Source organism: Nestor notabilis, unplaced genomic scaffold, assembly GCF_000696875.1.
Source record: "Nestor notabilis isolate BGI_N333 unplaced genomic scaffold, ASM69687v1 scaffold28208, whole genome shotgun sequence".
Taxonomy (NCBI): Eukaryota; Metazoa; Chordata; class Aves; order Psittaciformes; family Psittacidae; genus Nestor; species Nestor notabilis.
This window is the reverse complement of record NW_009940084.1, coordinates 6,490-25,547: the sequence shown is the minus strand read 5'-3', so window position 1 is coordinate 25,547 and position 19,058 is coordinate 6,490. Positions and strand designations below refer to the sequence as shown.

The following is a 19,058-nucleotide window of genomic DNA, read 5'->3' as shown; positions in this document are numbered from 1 at the left end:
CAGAATTCTTGGAATCTGCATTCCTGCCACTTAATGATTGGCGTTACATGCTGTGCCTTGCTATAATAGTGTTGATTCAGCACTGTGGGAGCTTTCAGTTTGCTTTGAAAACTTGTAAGGTTTATGTATGTAGGGCAGGGGGGCTTGAGAGTGGTTCCAGAAAGACCACAGGCATTTTTTTTCCTGTTATCTTTAATATGTCTTATCTTAATGCCTTACACAGGTGAAAGATATGATCCTGAGCCCAAGTCAAAATGGGATGAAGAATGGGATAAAAAAACAGCTTTTCCATTCAGTGATAAGTTAGGCGAGCTGAGTGACAAAATTGGAAGCACGATCGATGATACCATCCGCAAGTTCCAAAGGAAAGATAGAGAAGACTCTCCAGAAAGGTGCAGGTACTACAGTTATTTTAACATTACTTTATTCTATGAAATTGCTATTATAAAGCTCTTCAACACTGCTGATTGTTAGTGATAATACTCTGTCATTCTTCTTGTCTGTATGGAAGCATGTTTGGGTTCAGTATCTGCTTCCTGGACTTCATATACAGCCCTTACAGGTCTTGGGGAATAATGCAGTTCTGTCAGAAGTTAACTGCTCTTGGCTGTCTTCCATTACTGCCCCTAGCTTAGATAGCTGCTGGCAAAGCAGGGAATTTGGCTGAAATTTCCTAAGCTTTTGTTTGTCTCAGCAATTCAGTGGTCTTCTTTGCACCTGTATACTGGAGGCTGATAGAGTTACTCTGAATGTGCAAGTGCCAAAGAGGAGGGAGATGTAAAACTGCTTAGACCTACTTTGACACAGTGCTCTTTCCCTGAGCTGATCTCAGGGAGAGCACACTGCAGGTGACTTACTTAAAACGATTTAAAAAAAGTCAATTTCAGTTGAACCTCCTCAAGAAACTTGTGTTTTACATCTGGGCATTAAATTTCTTCAGTAAGGAAGAAAACCTACCATGCTTTGCCTGCAGAAAGAACTGCACATTACAGTTCAACAGGTGCATTGAATTTTCCTATGAGGAGATCAAATTCGTACTTAACAGAATCTGAAATTGCTGTAGAGAGAGTGCTCAATAATTGCCTTTTGGGAAACAAAATTCAAATTTGCACTGAGATTTTATCAATATTTTTTACAGGAATATCTTCAAATGGTAATTACACACGTGTTTTTATACATGTGTGCATAAAAATACACATGCACACAGAGAGATGTGTATGTATTGCAGAATTCAAGCCGTTTTGCACAGAAACAAAACATAATGGTAGTATTTCTGAGGAAAAAGTGTGGTGTCCTTGCTAGGGCATTAATAAATCATAAAACCGGTATTCTTTGCACACATCAGGGTTCCCTCTTAGAGCATACTGTCAAAGAGAAGGGATCAGAAGAAAAGTAAACAATTTCAGTTTTAACAATGGTATTGCTGTGTGCTTTTCTGTACTTACCTTTCAAAAGCAACTTGTCACATGACATCTGGAAAGCTCACTATCCACATTCATGTAGAGGATGTACAGTGACCATTTTTTATCTTACTTTCTTCACTTTATTTCTGAATAGCTCTTGGTCTCCAATTTGTGCTGGTATAAAGTCTTGCACCTTCCAGTGTTTTTGACAGTCCTTTCTGCAGTCTAATCATTACCAAAACCAGCTTATTTTGAGGACGCTACCCCAAGTAACACTGGTGTTTTTCTCTGGCTAATACTACATGTTTCATTTTTGTCTTGCTCTTGTAACCCCTTCTCCCTTTTTATTTTTTCTTCTATTTTTTTGGTAACCATCAGCTGTGGTATTTGTCTAGAAATTTATGGAGTAGTAAACTCAGAAATTGAAATAAAAGGAGGAAGTTTTTTTGGACATACATGAGCAAAACCAATTGAGTAGTTGCAAGTTATCCTGCTATAAGAAGGAATCTAGCAATATGGCTTCTCCAGCATTGCTTTGGCTACCAGCCTGAAATTGCCTTTCGGCTTCTCTTGGCATGGTGATTAGACAACGTGGAAGGTATTTTCTCAGTATTGAAATGAAGGGGTTTCTTTCTACAGAAGATATAAAAGGATCTAAGAAGATTGTTAAGTTATAGAATGTCTATTTATGCTTAAAGATACTGTAAATATAAACCTCATTGATGTATTAACAGAATACTATATTTAAATAATTGAAACTGAAAGAAACATGGAATTTTAATTATCATGTGACTTAAGGTCACAACAACATAACTTTCTCTTGTAAATGCACCATGAAATCCATGCATTTCTGTGTTTTCACACTTCAGCAATTCTTCTTAAACACCAAAATAAGCTTCCAGAAATACACTAGTTTATTTGTAGCCTGCTGCTATATAACAACATTGAATTAAGTTGCCATTTTGCTTGGAAAAGGCTAAATGGTGATACTCGCTCAGCTGGCAAATCTGCTGTTGTATGTTCTATTGTTTCTATCTTAATAGCTTTATAAATCATTATTACTTTCGTACTGTAAAGCCAATAAAGGTCTTGAAGCACAAAGAATAAATGACTTGCATATCTTCAGAGTGGTTAATGGAATTTGGATGACACGATCCTTACCTCCAGTATACACACTAGGAGAACTTGGCCAGATTTCTGGATTTCTGACTCTACTTTCAAAGCTAGTAGTTTGCATGGAAAACAATAAAAAATGCTTGAAGCAATCAAGAGCTTAACCTGGGCTTGTGTTTACAGTAGATTTCAGTGGACCTGCAGCTCACACATCTAAGTCTGGAGAGAAGCCTAGTCTGCTTTTCCTCTTGAAAAGAAAAGTGTTAGTACTGCTGTGGGGCAATTGGATTCTTTTTTCCAGAGCTATATCCCCTTGGAAGCAAAGATCAGAAACAATACCCCATGGGGTGGGAAAACCCCAATTTTTCTTTCATAGTGCTTGTTAATTCTCAGGTGAATAAACCAATTGGTACCCTGAGTCAAGCCTTGTGTGCTGAAGTTGTTTCCTAAAATACCTGGAGGTATACAGAGGATCTTCTGAAACACTACACTTCATAAGAATTCTTAAAACTCTCTCAGTCCTTGTTTCTCCAGTATCCAGGAAGGTTGATGCAGGTAATGGAATAGAAAGGAAGCAAAGCTTTTAGTACATCTTTAAAAGGATGCAAGACCCATGTTTAAAGGCAAATTCCATGTAAAGGGTTATAGGGTCAGTAAACTATTTTTATTGCCTTAAAGAATGTTAAAAAAACCCCAACCCAAAACGCAAAATGCACACCACAAAAACCTTAAGGCAAAGAAGAAAGCATGTATCCCTAGTTTTAACTTCTGGAAGTTGTAACCATGTACTTCCTTTCAGAAGTCTTTTTAATTATTTGGTACAACGCCAGCTATAATTTTTGGTTTTAAGTTCACTCTGCAATTCTCAGGTGAAGCGCTGCAATTTACTGCTGTGAGCACAGTAAACACATTTAAAGGGAACATTAATCTGTAATTTTTTTTCTTTGTTAATGTGACCATGAAAGAAAAATAAAGAATGGATCTCCTGAGACAGCTTGGAAGCAGTACAGGTTGTCATAGAAAATTGAGGATTGTAATATTTGTCCTGCTTTCTGGCATATATATTTAATTTCTTTGCTCAAAAGCTTTTAGACATTTATTTTGCTGTAGATCACCAAAGACTTACTTTTTTTTTTTTTTTTTTTTTTTTTCATTTTTACATTAGTGAGATTGATCTCTACCATTTCTGTAGCAATAGCTCCATTGATTGGACTTTGATGCTTGTCAATCACTTAACCCACAGAATGTGTGTATGGACAAGACTCATTCTGAGTGATGACAAGAAATACATTGCAGCAGGTTTTGAGAGGCTGAGCCTTAGTTGTGATTGTCCTGGTCTTAGGTACTTTCATCTAAAAGGCAACATCATCTACACTCCCCTGAGGCTTTTAGGAATGATATACTGTGTACACCATGCTAATGTGCAGACCAGTCTTCTCTGGGGCTTGTGTTAAAATCCTGATGTCACAAATGAAAACGGGGTTAGAGGTCTTTGGTGCATTTGTGCACATAGGTAGGCTATGTGTAGAAATTCATAGCTGGAACAGCAGGCAACACTTGTGCAAGTCAGGGTTGAAATGCTGTGGAAGGATAAGGTGAAGGGATGCTATTTGAGCTCACTTGTCCACGTAAGGCTGGCTGAAGCAAATGCCCCATAGTTGTTTGGTTGGTGATATATTTCATTTAAAAAGGAAAGATTAAAAAAGGGAGTGAGCATTTATATTCACTGATGTTAATGAATTGAGCCATCCCCAGTGGTGAGTAGGTAATATGCATAGAGGAAATGACACACACAACGTATTCCAAAAAACCCACTATTGTTAACAGAGAACAAAGGCTACCCTCCAGAGTATATTGCAGTTACTGTCATATTCCCACTGACAAAGGGACAGCCTTTCTTAAATTTTGCAGGTTTAGTATTCTAGTGCATTATTAAAATGTAAAAACCCTTCCACTTTCAACTATATTACTAAGGGAATTACTATCTCAAAATACGTTTCAACAAATTGAATCTTTCTCAAAAGCAGTTTTCACTGTTACGCACAAATCTTAACCATGATGGTAACATGACTTTTGGTGAGGGTCAATTGGTTTGTTTGTGAAAGACTTAAAATACAAAAGTAGAAAATGTAATGGATTGAACAAATATCACACACTGACATCTAAAAAGTTTTCACCTGAAATGGTGACGCTTCTGTTCTTTTACATTTTAAGGCTGTGTGTGCTCTGATAGAAGATGATCTGTATCACTGCATTGCATAACTCTGTAAACATTCTTTTTCCACAAACATTTTGAAGAATCTGAAAGGCTGTTTCTCTGGGCTGGAATTCTTGAAATCTGTATTTGGTTCACTGCTTTCTGTCTCTTGGTCTATGTACAGACCAGACCTGCCAACTAAGATTCTTGTTGCTGAAGTGTTATATAATGTGTGGAGGAGTTCCTGTCAGAAGGTAATTAAATGTACTGGATTTAAACACTGATTTCCTATTAACCTTTGCTGTGGACTTGCAGTCCATGTTTATCAAAGTAATTTGCTTTTCTTCATCTCTTTTGTGCAGTAGGTGTAATGCTGTGTTATGTTGATGCATTAGGTAAGGGTAAAGTGTTTCCTTTCTCAAATGTAGAAAGAAGCAACATTTTCATTATGAATCATTGCCACAAGGAACTACAAAAGTTTTGTAGCTTAAGACATATTCTTTCGCTTTTGTTTTTCTAGTGACAGTGATGAAGAAAAATCAAGACGAGGTAAATCTCCCAAAGCTGAGTTTAAAGATGAAGAGACTGTCACAACGAAACACATTCATATTACACAAGCTACAGAAACTACCATCAGACACAAACGCACAGCAAATCCTTCAAAAACCATTGACTTGGGAGCAGCAGCACATTATACAGGGGATAAAGCAAGTCCAGAGCAGAATGTTGATGCTCATACTACACAGCCTACAGCAAAGGTGAGACCACACGAGAGCACAATAAAGCATGGTTTTGGGACCTCTTTTCTTCGGACCTCTGAGACAGTTTCTAGTTTAGGGTAAACTTTTTGTTATACAACCTTCAAGAGAACTATTTTATCAAAACTGTTTAGTTGGGGCTTTCAAAGGCTGTGGAACAGTTGAATTATAATAAATCGTTTGATTGCTCTAAGATGTAGAATTTTAAAAATCTAGTCATTACCATGTTGTGCTCGCTTCAGGAAAGCTAAGAAAAAATGTTGGCCTGAAGTTTGAAGGATTATCTGAACCTTCACACTTAACAAATTCTTCATTTATGATAAAAAAAAAAAACAACCATGAGTCACTGGCTTTTCAGTATTTGATTTTAAATTAAGCCACATTTCAGTGATTGCTGGCTTCAAAGACACATCTGCCATCCCTCCTGAAAACAAAAACCACCAACCCTAAAGCTGCAGAAAACTTCTCAAAGTCATGTAAGATGAGTGATGACATCATGAGATGACATCTGTTGTTATTTCTTCCTCAGGCTTCTGTACCCTCTAGCAGCAAGTCATCTAATGACCTGGTTGATCTGTTGTTTGATGGAGCTAGCCAGCCAGTTTCAACAGGTAGGCATGTCTTGGGTTTATTTTCTTAATGCATATTTTGAACTAACTCTGAGGATAAGCTTGTTTGATATACAGAGTAGTAGATAAATTGAGAAATGATTGCTCAAAAAATTTAGAGCTGCCTAAAATCCTTTGTAGCAGGGGTAGTGTATATGCTATTGCACGGGACTAATAAATGTTAGCAGCACAAAGATTAAGTGCCAGATCAGTCTGTCAGAAACTGTGTTTGTAATACAGTTATTTATAATTAACTCTAAAAGCAAATGCAATCCATTCACATTCAAGCTTTTCTCCTAGTGCAATTCAAAGGCTAGGCAGCTGGAGATGGATGATTTTCATATAAGCTTTCATCTGAAGTATATGGCAAGCTTGTTTCTTTATCTTATTTTGTTTTGGCACTTGGTTGATCCCAACCCTAATACCAAAAAGAAATTGCTACCTAAAAGTAAAATTATTCATTGTAAAACGTGTCCCTTCACTTAGTAAACACGCAGTTAAATTTTAAGTCCATTAACCTTCACAAGGACTTACGCTCTCAAAATGCACTTTCTTTTCAGGAACGTGTTTAAATTTCAGTGCATTGCATACAGACAGGATTGATAGAGATGTTCAGAGCTTTTGTGGTTTGCTTTGCAAAACGTAGAACTTAAAAGTGCTTTATTGTGCTTACAGGTTCTTCATATTGACAGGTTTGATTGTGGCTAGCACAGAATAGTAAAAGGATTTCCATGCACTTGTGGTCTAGTGGCACAGTTGGGAGAGAGTTAACTGTGGGCAGAATTTTTCTTTAAAGATCACTTTGCACAGCAAATAAAAGATGAGCATGTGCCTTTTTATAGATGGAAATGTTTCATGTAACTTCATTACAATTAAGCAAGTTGTCACGTAGAGGATCATATTCACATTGTTTGTACAAGTGTTATGTGTGTATCTTGGGAATGACAGATACTCAGCCTCAGTTTCTGTTTTAAAGATAAAGTGAAATCACAGAGGCTGTGCCAAAAAATCCCAATCCGGAGTGGCTGGAGGCCCACGTGTGGCAATGTGCCTGTGTTCATGTGTATGCAAAGACTACTCTTACTTCTGTCTGAAGCTATGGTACTTCTGGGTGTATTGTAGTGGAACCCCTGTAGTATGTCACACTAGATATTTTTATTATAATGTATAAAAAACCCTAGTATGAAGAGTACTTTATGTGATACAGTTCCTTTCATCACTAGGCTACCAAAATGCTATCTCTGAAAGTATTTAATAGAATATAAAATACATCAGAACTCTGGATGGGTGGGAAATTGTCATGGTAATTTAGGATCAGGAATCTGTCTCAATATTTTCTTTCTTATTTCTGGTAGTTCTTAAAAACTTCGTTCATTCTTATTTTTTGGAAAAATAGATACATTTTATATATCTGTTCTGAAATATGTCTTAATTCCTAATGATTAAGAGATAAAGTTCATTTTGTGTATCTGTGCTTTTATGCACAAATGCCCCCAGATTTAAGGAACAACTTATTTTACATTAATATCTATTTTATTGGCTTCATATACAAAGGTGCTCATTGCACGTTGGAGTTACTACAGTTCCATGGAATTTTAAGATCTTGGATCAGAACCACTACCCCTACTACTATCAGTACTGAAACTTCTCCTATGCAGTTAATACAGGAAATATATTAGATCCTTTTTTGCTTATTTATATCCATATGTTTATGTTTTTATTTTTATGTTTATAAATTAAATCACATTGAGAATCGATGCTTCCACTTCAAAGTGAACCTTCCTGTATTTCAAACAGAACTATGGCAGCTTCCATATTAGAGTGTATTTGAATCTTTCATCAGTTTGGTTCTTTGGTGTAGGGAGCCTTTCTTCTTTTTGCCTTTTTATTTCTCTTTCCAAAGCAGCATTTGGAAATGGTGTTGAGAAGAGGCATATTAGCAGCTGGTCCTGCTAAATAACCTCTTTGCTGACCTGGGAAGGCAGATGGAAAGGGTTCATTTGTAGTGACAGATCTCGCATGGGAATCTTTGAGGATAGCTCATGTTGAGAAGATAAGCACTGTCCTTCACGTGCAGGTCACTTGTTATGACCACTGTTCCTTGCAGCACAGGGTGTGGGAACATTCCCAGTGTCAGGCAAGACACAGGGAAAGGGTCAAATGCAGCCTTTGATTTATCCTGTGAAGGAACTGGCAGGGAAGTCATGTGAATTCAGGGAACTCAGAATTTGCTTATCTATGTATTTTCAGGTGCAGAGATGTGGAAGAAGGTTGGTGAGGCTTGAGGGGGGTTACACATTAAGTAAAGCAACACAATTTGTATACATGAGAGGGGTGGTTGGCTGCCATAAAGGAATAGTCTGCTTGAGAAGATGTAGAATCTGAGGTTAGGCCTTCAGGAAGTTATTTTTTGGTGTTACTGGAGATGAGGTTCTTTAATCTTAGCTGGTGATAGTGTTACGATTTAGTGTTACTGCATTCAGCTTTATCTCTGCCGCCTCTCTCTGGAACTCAGCATCATTTGAAAACAGGCAGTAGAGGAGCTGGAAAAGTTGACCTGACTGAAAATGTTAAGGGGTTATTTTGGGATTGAACCTAGTTCAGTTTTAAAGTTAAATTAATCCCTAGATACTTTGTCAGACGGCCCTGGATAACAGGCACACAAGAGCGTAGATTTTTTTGAGGACACGGCGGAGAGTATGCCGTATGTGATGCTCATTCTGCACAGAAACTCTCAATCCATTAACCTGTTCTGAACCCTGAAAGGACGTATGTTGAAAAAAGAAAGATTTGAAAATATTCATTGCAGTAGGCAGAGTAAACATGATCAGAACAGGTTTTTAGCTTGATGTTTCACTGGCTTGAGTTAGCCTTTTCATTCTCAGATTGCAGTCAGTATTAAACTTGCATATAAATATATGTAAGATGCTTATTAGATCACTTCAGAATTTGTCTTGAAGAAATTTATTAACTTTGTGTGAAATCTTCTCCCTCTTGAAAAAGTTGTAAAAGGATTTCAGTAGTGCTGTGTTCCTGAAAATTCAAATAGACCATCCTTCCATTCCCATCTCATGTCTTATATCATATGCTACACGCTCAGCAAGAAAAGACATTTCCCCTTGGATGAACAGTTGCCTTCCTGGCAATGTCTACAGTAAAATAACATTAAAAAGAAATACAAGTACACATGTATTAGAAAGTGAATGGTTCCTTTTATTACTGCTAGCCATTTATTAAAAAGGAGATGGTTCTAGTTTAATTAACCCAGTTGAGAGTAGCAGATGGGGCAGAATGTCTTGCAGCGATAAGACAATTCAGAAATGGCACCAGATGTTGGAAGCTGTCCCTGGTGGTGTTTGAGTGCAGCACAGATGTTCCAGTCCCACCTGGCTAGTTTCTAAGCACTGCAGGCTAAGCAGCTGTGATGTAACCTATATAATGTACGCATAACACTAAAAGCAAAATAATTGAACTGCTGCAGCTTCTTCTAAGGATAGGACTGCTTGGAGGTGAAATCTTTGAGGACAAACTAATAAGGTCAGCTTCTCTTAGCTTTCTCAAGTCAGTGGAATACCTACTTACAAGCAGTATCAATGATAATTGGATGATTCGGTTTTTGGTGGGTTCTTTTAATAGCAGCTTTACAATATAGTTCTTAGATCTTTCTTCTGGTTTTATACCTTGGCTGTATTTTTTTAAGTGAAAAATTGTTACTCTGCTGTATTCAGAAGTTAATAATTTATATGCTGCATACAAACGTCTGGTTGGAAAAGTTAATGTTCCTGCTGTAGAAAGGAAGCAAACTTATAAAAAAATGAACACAAATGCAAGCTCTGTCCTTGAAATCCCAACTCAAGATTACTGCAGAATCTTTCATGCTTTAAGTAGCACAAAAACTAAATATAAGGCGACACATAATTTTTCATAGTAAGTATAATAAATTCTCTTTTAGAAGATAAAAATATTTGGCTTTTATGTGTTACACTTCCAAAGTTGTAATTTTACAAACTGCCAAACTAGTAGCATCCCTCACTAGTTAAAAACCTGCTAATCTCTCTCAGTTTATTTTTAGGGATAGCAAAAACTTGGTATTTTAGTTCTTCCTTATGAAAACAAAATTTCAAGATCTGCAAGGCAGTTGGAAATAATCCAGTTTATTGTTTTATAAATATAGTATGGTGATGAACAGGAAGAACAGCACTGACTTAGGCAGCAGAATCAATAAATCCATTGTGCCAAATACAGAACAGCTTTTCTTTATAAATCCCACATGAAGTTGTTGCAATGGATCTTTGCGCAATCCTGTAACAGCATTTGGCTTCCTTCTGTTTCTAGGTGTATCAACTGACCCATTTGGAGGATTTGCTGATTTTAGTTCAGCTGCTGCTTCAGCAAGTTTCCCATCGTCGCAAGGTACGTTTAATTTACACGTTGAATTGTGGTTTAAGGGCAGAAAGAGGCAAAGAAATGCCACATGGTATTACTGAAAGTCACTTCCCTTTCCAGGGCAAACCGTGTTTATGTAGCTGTAAGGAAGATATCTACTGTCTGGCACAGCACGTGTCACATTGGACCTAAAACTTGTCATTAATTGTATTTCGGAAAACGTTAGTAGGAGTTACAAATATATCCCTGTTTATCTAATAATGTAAGCATACAAAAAGACTTAAAACATAGCTCCAAGTCTAATTTTGAAATGCGCTGAAAGGTGATGTGACTTCTGGAGTGGAAAAGTAGAATATGAATGGTCCAAGTGTAGGTCTAAATGCTGGCTGAAGCACTCACTAAACAATTAAGAAAGAGCCTAGCACATCCCACTTCTGAGCTGTGGGCAAGGAGCTGGATTAACTGATGTTCTACAGCGATGAATGCTTCAAGAGGATGGTATTTGTGTTTCAAAAATGATTGGAAAATTGGCTGTAGTGATCGGACCATTCACATTATTAACCCTCATAGTCTTCCCAAAGTTATCGGCAAGGTTATTCAACTATTTTATTTGCAATTAAAAGCAGCCATTTTTCTAATACTTCAACTCAAGAGTTTACAAGTTTGTCAGATATAGGTAGGAATTAATTATATTAAAAAAAAAGGTAGCTGCTCTGGTGGGATAAAGACTTGCACAAAGTGCTTGGTAGTCTGGTTTGCTTGCTTGTGACAATGCTGTGAACTGCAAGGTTCTCGGAATGGTTTTGTGCTGCTGTCTATAGTTTCCAAACATGTGCAGAGGGCCCATTGCTTTAAATCTCAATGTTACAGGCAGGACAGTAAATTAAAAGGGTAAACTGGACACAAAGAAAAAAAGATGTGATCATGTTCAATGGAATATAGCAGCCTACCCATGCTAGAAAAATAAGGGTCCTTAAAGACGTCCTCAGCTCCCACCTTTCATTGTTTAGACACACAGTTATGTTGGCCAAGTGAGATGGCATAACCAGGGGAGCCTGGGACAGGTGATTTCCAAAGCTTCCAATGTCGTCTGGGTAACTATTGGAACCCTTGGTATGTTGGAGGGGAATTTAGTTGAGTTATGTCTTCTGTATGCAGTATAACCTTGCTGATGGCTTTAAAGTTGTATATATGCATTTGTGGGATGAAGCTGACCAACACTTTATATTAGCTTGGCTAAATAACAATTTCATACAGTCTTTTTTCCCTTTAGGAGAAGCCTATTAAATAAAAGATATCGAGATCTTAAGTCAGGCATGAAGAAGTTCCTGCCAATCTCAAAAGCAAGATTTTAGTAATGCTGGTTGGGCCAACACTAAGTTTTGCCCTTGCCTGGCTGCATGGCATGCAGGTTAGAGCTGTCAGGTGTCCATATGGTTGGCTCCGTGCATGCACAGCCATATTGCCTGCAAACATCCAAGTTATTACATAGGCATGGCCACCATCTGAAACATGTTTCCCTTAAAATTGGACTGGGAAAAAAAAATATACTGGGAAGACATTTAAAGTAATCAACTTTTCTTTTTGGTGGAGTATTCTGGGAGCCTGCAGCACTACCCAGACAGGGCAGTGCTGCAAACAAACATGGGCTGGAGGGAGCTGGCTGGCTGTCTCTTAAGAAGTTAATTTGGGCAGTACTGGTATTTGGCTGGGAGTTCTCAGCCAGGGTGTAGGATTAAGTCCAAAATGAGAAGAGGATAACAAAGAGATTGATCAGCAAATCTACCTGCGAGCCATGCTTATATCTCTTCTGCCAGCATGCTTATGTCTCTTGATATAAGCCAGCATGCTTATATCTCTTCTGTTGCTTTGCTGTGTTAGGAAAGCTGCACTAGGCATGGGTTAGTTAATACACCTTTAATTTGCTTGGCAGGAAAAAACTGCTCTGATTTTTTTTACAGGCTTTCCTAGTCAAAACCAAGTTGTTTTGCAAACACAAAGCCGCCTACTATGCAAATAATTTCTGTGTTAATACAGTCTTAAATTGATACAATCCTTTATCTGCATTAACATGATTAATCTATTCCAATCACCATTATGCAAGGGACAAGGAGTGTTGTGAAATGATTAATCATTCCTGAACAGCATAAGCCCCCCTAGAAATCTTTTCCTTCTTGATTAATCATCTTTGAAGTTCTACTGAAGGGGCAAAACCTTATCCCTTTTACCCCCAGTTCCTTTATTGGTGCTCAGTGCACCGGTCTGAACATAGAAGGAGCACACTCAGCATTTACTTATCTATCAGGAATATTTAAAGTAGGTTTTAATTTTTAATATGTAATACTAATTGAAACATTCTAATATAGCCTCTCTTTGTGAGGGAGATCAAAGCAAATGTTCTAGTAAGGCCCTAAGCTAATGAATATTAGTCCACTTCGTGCACTGAAATTGTTGGCAATACTTGGATTCTCTGAACAGATTTACTCTCCTACTATTCTTTAAATTCTAATGTATTGGTAAAGATAAAGATGACTAAAGCTTTAAGGTGTATTTTGATGAATATTTACATGGAGTGTGAAAGACTGCTGCAGGTACCTTTCGAGTGGGTAAAATACAGTTGTAGAAAATTGCTGTGGATGTCCCTTACAGAACTAGCCATTGTATAAGTTAGGAACAGCAACTGGCACTGGATTCATCTACCCCTGCTTTCCATTTGAGTCTTTATTCACTCGTAGAAAGAAATTCAAGGGGTGAGTTAGCTATTCAGTAGAACTTCATTTCATATAGCAATGATGTTGCTTGTAGCTTAGCTGAAGTCCTAAAAGTGAGATAATCAAAAAGCTGACCTGTACAATGGCCCAAACTTGGAACATGATGCACGTGTAGCAATGAGAGCTGTGTAAATGGTGTTGCTTTATTTTTAGCATCTCCTGCGTATGTTTTTGTAAGCTTTTCTTCCCCTATCATGGTAACCCTTTTCTTGTTAATAGAAAAACATGTGGTTTTAAGGGAGATAACATCTCCTCCCATTTGTCTCAAAGGGTATGACATATTCTCAGTTCACTGGTTTGTGTCTCTGGACAAAATAGGTACCCTTGGAGTTGTCTACGAACAGCTTATACTGTTAGGCTCTTTGCAGTAAGATACAGAGCGAGCAGTAAGTTGCTGTGTTTTGATTTAAATGCTTGTCTACAAAGCCCCTGGTATATTGAAATGAAACAAAGCTTAAGTGATGAACTAAGAGTTCAGCAAAGCTTCTGCTGAAAGAATTGCTAGATCCAAGATTGCACTTCTGCTTCAAGCCAAAGCATTTAGTTCATGAATCAAATTTGGAAAACTTAATGTGTTTTACATGAGCACTTCATGGGATGGGAAGAAATTATTCCTTATCACTTCAAATAAGAATTTCCTGGCAACGTGCTTTCAAAGTTCTGGGATTTATTCCCCTCAGCACTGTTTTATACAGTAACTAATTGTATATACCAAAGTTTGAAGCCATTGTCTTTGTTTTGTCATGAAGGAGTTTGCTTTATCAGGTGGCTCATTCCTGGTAACTGTACTCTCAGCAAATAAGTGTCATCAAAGTTCTAGGTGTTGTTTTAACTGGTCTCCAATCCACCCCTAAGTTACCTTTCAGTTGTATTTCAGCTAAAGAAAACCTGTCCCTGCTTGTCTTGCATCCACAAGTGACATGTTATCAAACATCATTCTACTTTCTGTGCATGGGTGTTTCATATTTCTTTTGCTACCTTGTTAAAACTGTTGGAATATTCATGAGAAGGAATGATGTCCAGATGGAGGTTCTACCTGCAGATGTTAATCTGGACGGACACAGATCGGCTCTCATTTGTTTCAGTTCATGGAATATGGCATTTGCTCAGTTCCTTTCTTGAAGTCTTTTGCCTTTCTTCTGTCTTCCTTCTTCTCACACTGTGGCCTTTCCTTCAGGTACAGCAACAAGTGGAAATGGAGACTTTGGTGACTGGAGTGCCTTCAACCAAGCTTCTCCTTGTCCCAGTGCTTCATCTGGAGAGCTCTTCAGCAGCACAGCACAGCAGCCAGCTTTAGAGCTCTTTGGTAGCTCACAGACAGCTTCAAGCCAGCCTCCAACTGCTTCAAATTCTACTGATCTTTTTGATTTGATGGGCCCCTCTCAGACAACCATGACCTCTTCTCAGAGTATGAATTTCTCTATGATCTCCAATGCTGTAGGCATCAGTTTACCCATGTCAAGGTCACAGGTATGCTGCTATTTGTACAGTTTGCTATTGACCTTCCCCAATAAAACGTTTCTCTTCTCCTTAATCACAACATTGAAAATTAATCCATTCCACTTCTGAAACCCATACCTAGTCACTTGGATGTTGTGGTCATCATCTTGGAAACCATAACAGGTCAATTTGGTGTTAGGAGGAAAAAAAAATCAGTATTTCTGAGTTCAAAACCTGACTACAGATGATCACTGTCATTCCTCATACTGATATAGGAGCTTGATGCTAGCTTAGAAGATACTCTGCTCTGATGGTATAACAGCACATGGCAACACTGCTTTGGAAGAGCTCCGTTTCATGGCTAAAAACCTTATTGTCTTGTGCAGAAAATGAATACTTGTTGTTTAGTCCTGATTCCTATTGATAAATTGTTTCAAGTGGATCCCAACAAACTTTTCTTTTTTAGCCTCTGCAGAGCGTGGACACTATGATGCCGAAGCCTAACCCTCTTTATAATGCAAGCACGGAGATGGTCCAGAAGAATGCAAGCAAAACTCTACCCTCAACTTGGTCAGATCCCAGTGTAAATATCAGTTTGGACAATTTAGTACCTGGGATGCAGCCTTCCAAACCCCAGCAGCCATCACTTAATACCATGATGCAGCAACAAAGTAAGTGATTATTGCACTGATTTGCATGCACACCAAGCCCTGTATGTGTTTGCCAGGTTGTCCTTGAGATGGAGTGTTCTGACAATTACTGTTTTCCTACAGTTAGTCATAATTGTTTCTTAAACTGCTGCAGCGGTTGTGACACAAGTGGTATTTTCTAAATGGAGACTGATGTGCTAGAAAGCTGTTACCTGTGCATGTTTTTACTACAGAATTTGTACCATTGCTGCATCTTGATTTCAGGCTTCTTGATCTCTAGAATATGCACAGTAGCACGTATTGTTACAAAATGCTATTTAAAACTCTTATAAAGGTTTTCTGACTCTTCACACAGAAAGTAGGCAAACAAGTGAAGTAGCTACATTATTGGCCATCATTATCTTTCTTCACAGCAGTTACCACATAAATTTCTTAAAATACATGAGCACTTTGAGCATCAGATTCTGGGTAATGGTTTTTGCTCCCTGTTCTCTTCTTTGCAGATACACAACAACCTATGAATGTCATGACTCAAAACTTCGCAGCCGTGAACCTCAGTCCTCAGCCGAACATGACGCCTGTTCGACCCCAGACAAGTCCATTGATGGGAGGGCCCATTCCTGTGGGGATGGGAATGCCCAGTGTGATGTCAGGTACGATGGGAATGACCTCCATGGGACCCACGCCTATGATGAACCAGGGAATGATGGGAATGAACATGAACATGGGAGTGCTAGCTACAGGAATGGGTTTGACGGGCACAATAGGAATGGGAATACCCAATATTGCTATGACCTCTCTCACTCCTGGGACTGTACAACCCAAGCAAGATGCCTTTGCAAATTTTGCCAATTTTAGCAAATAAAGATTGTAAAATAAATGAAATGAAAGAAAAATGAAAACAAATGGGCAGATGGAATGAAGGATTTTTAGCTGCACAAATATAGCTGGGGAAGGGATGGAAAACACTGATCAATACTGCTTTTTTTTTTTTCCTTTATCAGTTAAAGTGTCTACATAAAGAACCAAAAGCTATTTTCTAAGTGTTGAATAACTAGTGTTCAAATTCTGGAGAGGTGAAAGGTTCTTCTAAGGAATGCATGAGATGATTTTGCAAACTGATTTCTATTGAGACCATCAAAAAACCTTTCCTATGTAGAAGAACCAATTTTAACTTTGAGACTTGATGGAAGGCTGGAAATGGGGTTTGGGTAAAAATGTTTGAATCTAATTTTATACCTTTCTTTTTTCTTGAAGAGCTTGACTTTCTTTCCCCCCCTCCCCTGATCGCTTTGTCATAATTGGATCATTCCTTTTACTATCACTGAGTCCGCAATTGAAGTCACTCAAGTACTATGATCAGTTTTTTATAAGAATATATATTTTTGTCCAAAAAATGGCTTACATATGTGATTATGGCTAATTCAAAGGGACCTGGGATGTATATATACTTTTGCTAATGTTCCAGCCGCACTGCTACGATACCCAAATTTTTATTGTAAAAATCCTCTCTCAGCAATTTGGTGATCAAGATTTTGGGGGTCTTAACATGCTTCTAATGTTGTAACTGATATCCAGTCCGAGTCTGGGAAAAGCTTTATCCGAGACTGTTGGAAGGTTTCCTTTCAGAAAATGCACTTTCTTGCAGTTCTTTTACAGTGGCACCTGGCATCCTTTGTACCACCAGTATCCCTGTGGAGCCACTGGCTTAGAGCAGCAGCAGCAGTCAAAAGGCAAAAATACTTATTTTTTGCATAATGACAAAACCAGTAAAGGTGAATTACACTTAAATTATGTAATTCTGTGAACCCACCTAATCCAACAGCATTGGATCTTGGCTTTTATACAACAATTATTGCACAGATTCTTTTGTGTAAATATGGCATTAGCAGCTGTGGAATCCAATAGAGGAGTAAAATATATATATATTAATAAAGGAAACCTGTAGCAGTCAAAAGATTTTACTGATTTACTGAAAACAAAAGAATGAATTAAGGTTTTGGGGGTTTTCGGTTTTCCTTCTGTAATTCTGCATTTCAGTTCACATGAATCATGATTCAAGAATCTGGAATACAAAGACATTGTTATATTCACAAGCCGGGAACATTGTTAAGAATAAGCACTATACTATAGGTATGAAATTTATTGCCTCCCTTTTCTTATGTTGGATTTCTTTTTTATTATTAAATTGATAAAACTTTGTTTCCATTGTATTCATAATGTTCTGTTATACATAACATTAAAATGTTCATTAAAATCAATGTTGGGCTGCTTCTCCTTTCATTCCATTTGACGTTTATGAGAGCATTTGGGGAAAAAAAATAATTATAATTTGGGCAAAGTAATTTTTATAAATAATTTAAAATTGTTTAATGACTTCTTATCTGAAGCCTTTCCTATCTGCCTCTACTGTTAGGAATTAAAAATGAAGCAGGCAAGATATCCTGACCTGCTCCAGCCTTGCTAATGCTCCATCTACAACATTTCTAATTAGGCAGAAATTCATGTACTTCAGCTAAGTGGTAATGAAAAGTGATTCATTTGCTGAATAAGAGATGAGAGTGAGTGTAATTAGCTGACTGCGGTTTTTAATCTTTCAACAATTCAATGTGTTTAAATTAGTTTCAAAGAATAGGAGCTTTCAAGTGTTGTTACATCAAAGTAATCAAGGCAAAGCTTTAACGGCTGAGCAGGAGAGATCGCTCTGGTTCCTGTTCTGAAACCTTTAAACTTATTTGGAATAATCATCTTCAAAACCTCTGATTCTAACAGCTGGGAAGACTCAAACTGGTTCAATATATGCAAAACTGTGGTGGGAAGAAAGCTAGTTCCTGGGGAAGGTAGATGGGTGACAAGAAAAACTAAACCTGTAGTCATTGTTGCTGTCTTAGCTGTGCTGAAGGGGTGCAGTGCTTCTCAATAGTCTTTAGAAGGTTTTTGGAGGAGAAGGGTGAGTCTATTCATAATGCTGTCTTTAAGGAAAGTTTAGCTGGTTAAATAGTTGGCTTTGTGTTGAAAGATCACAGCCTCGTTTAGGTTGCTCCTGGCTCTTCAGAAGAGCCAGTGATTTAGCTTCTAATCAAGAGATTAATCATAGAAGCATATTTGTCAGGGGTTAGAATAACTCCAGTGGAAAACACTTGCTCAGTTTAGAGTGGATCTTTGTGGTTGTGTCCATTATATCTCAGTCAAGGGTACACAGGCTTATAGAGCAGTTGTAGTACTGAACCGATTCACTGCCCCTACCATAGTTGTTTATCTTATGGATCATTCATTGTCCTAATTATGAAGGAGGTTGGTTGGCGTGTGAAAAGAAGGGTTTTTTCAGCCAGGCAGGCCGTCTGCAGGTGGATGAGAGCTAAGAACATCCTTTGAACCAAACAAACATCAGAAAACTCGGAATGATTCCTTGCATCTTTAGCTTATATTGACTGGAGCCCATTGCACAGGAGTTTTTATCCCATTCTCTTTCCTCCACTTAAAGGACATAGATCACAGGCAGCAGTGCTTAGCAGGATATGGTTTACATCTTTAGATAAAGGCCAAATATAAAGTGGGTTGTGTTTGCTTAAAACAATATTGAACTAGTATAATATGGTTATCGTAAAATGTTTTCATATCTAATATTTCAAGTACGAGAAACATAATGTATTAAAAATAGAAGTTATCATTCAAGGTAAAAATACAAATGAGCTGCTGTGTGAATAGAGACAGATCTACCATTTATTGGCT

At 37.8% G+C, this 19,058-nt stretch overlaps 1 protein-coding gene across 2 annotated transcripts in view; it reads left to right on the top strand.

Annotated features, from left to right (window-relative positions):
• CLINT1 (clathrin interactor 1) overlaps positions 1-17,587 on the top strand; it is a 24,233-nt gene extending 6,646 nt beyond the window's left edge. The window contains exons 5-11 of one of the 2 annotated variants that reach the window (XM_010020192.1): positions 224-398; positions 5,234-5,471; positions 6,001-6,082; positions 10,415-10,492; positions 14,414-14,706; positions 15,176-15,347; positions 15,830-17,587. In XM_010020192.1, coding sequence (XP_010018494.1) covers positions 224-398; positions 5,234-5,471; positions 6,001-6,082; positions 10,415-10,492; positions 14,414-14,706; positions 15,176-15,347; positions 15,830-16,191 — 1,400 coding nt within the window. In that variant the 3' untranslated portion in view covers positions 16,192-17,587. Of the gene's footprint in view, positions 1-223; positions 399-5,233; positions 5,472-6,000; positions 6,083-10,414; positions 10,493-14,413; positions 14,707-15,142; positions 15,348-15,829 lie in introns of both variants that reach the window. The other variant, XM_010020191.1, reaches the window with a different exon arrangement.
• The last annotated feature ends 1,471 nt before the right edge of the window (positions 17,588-19,058 follow it).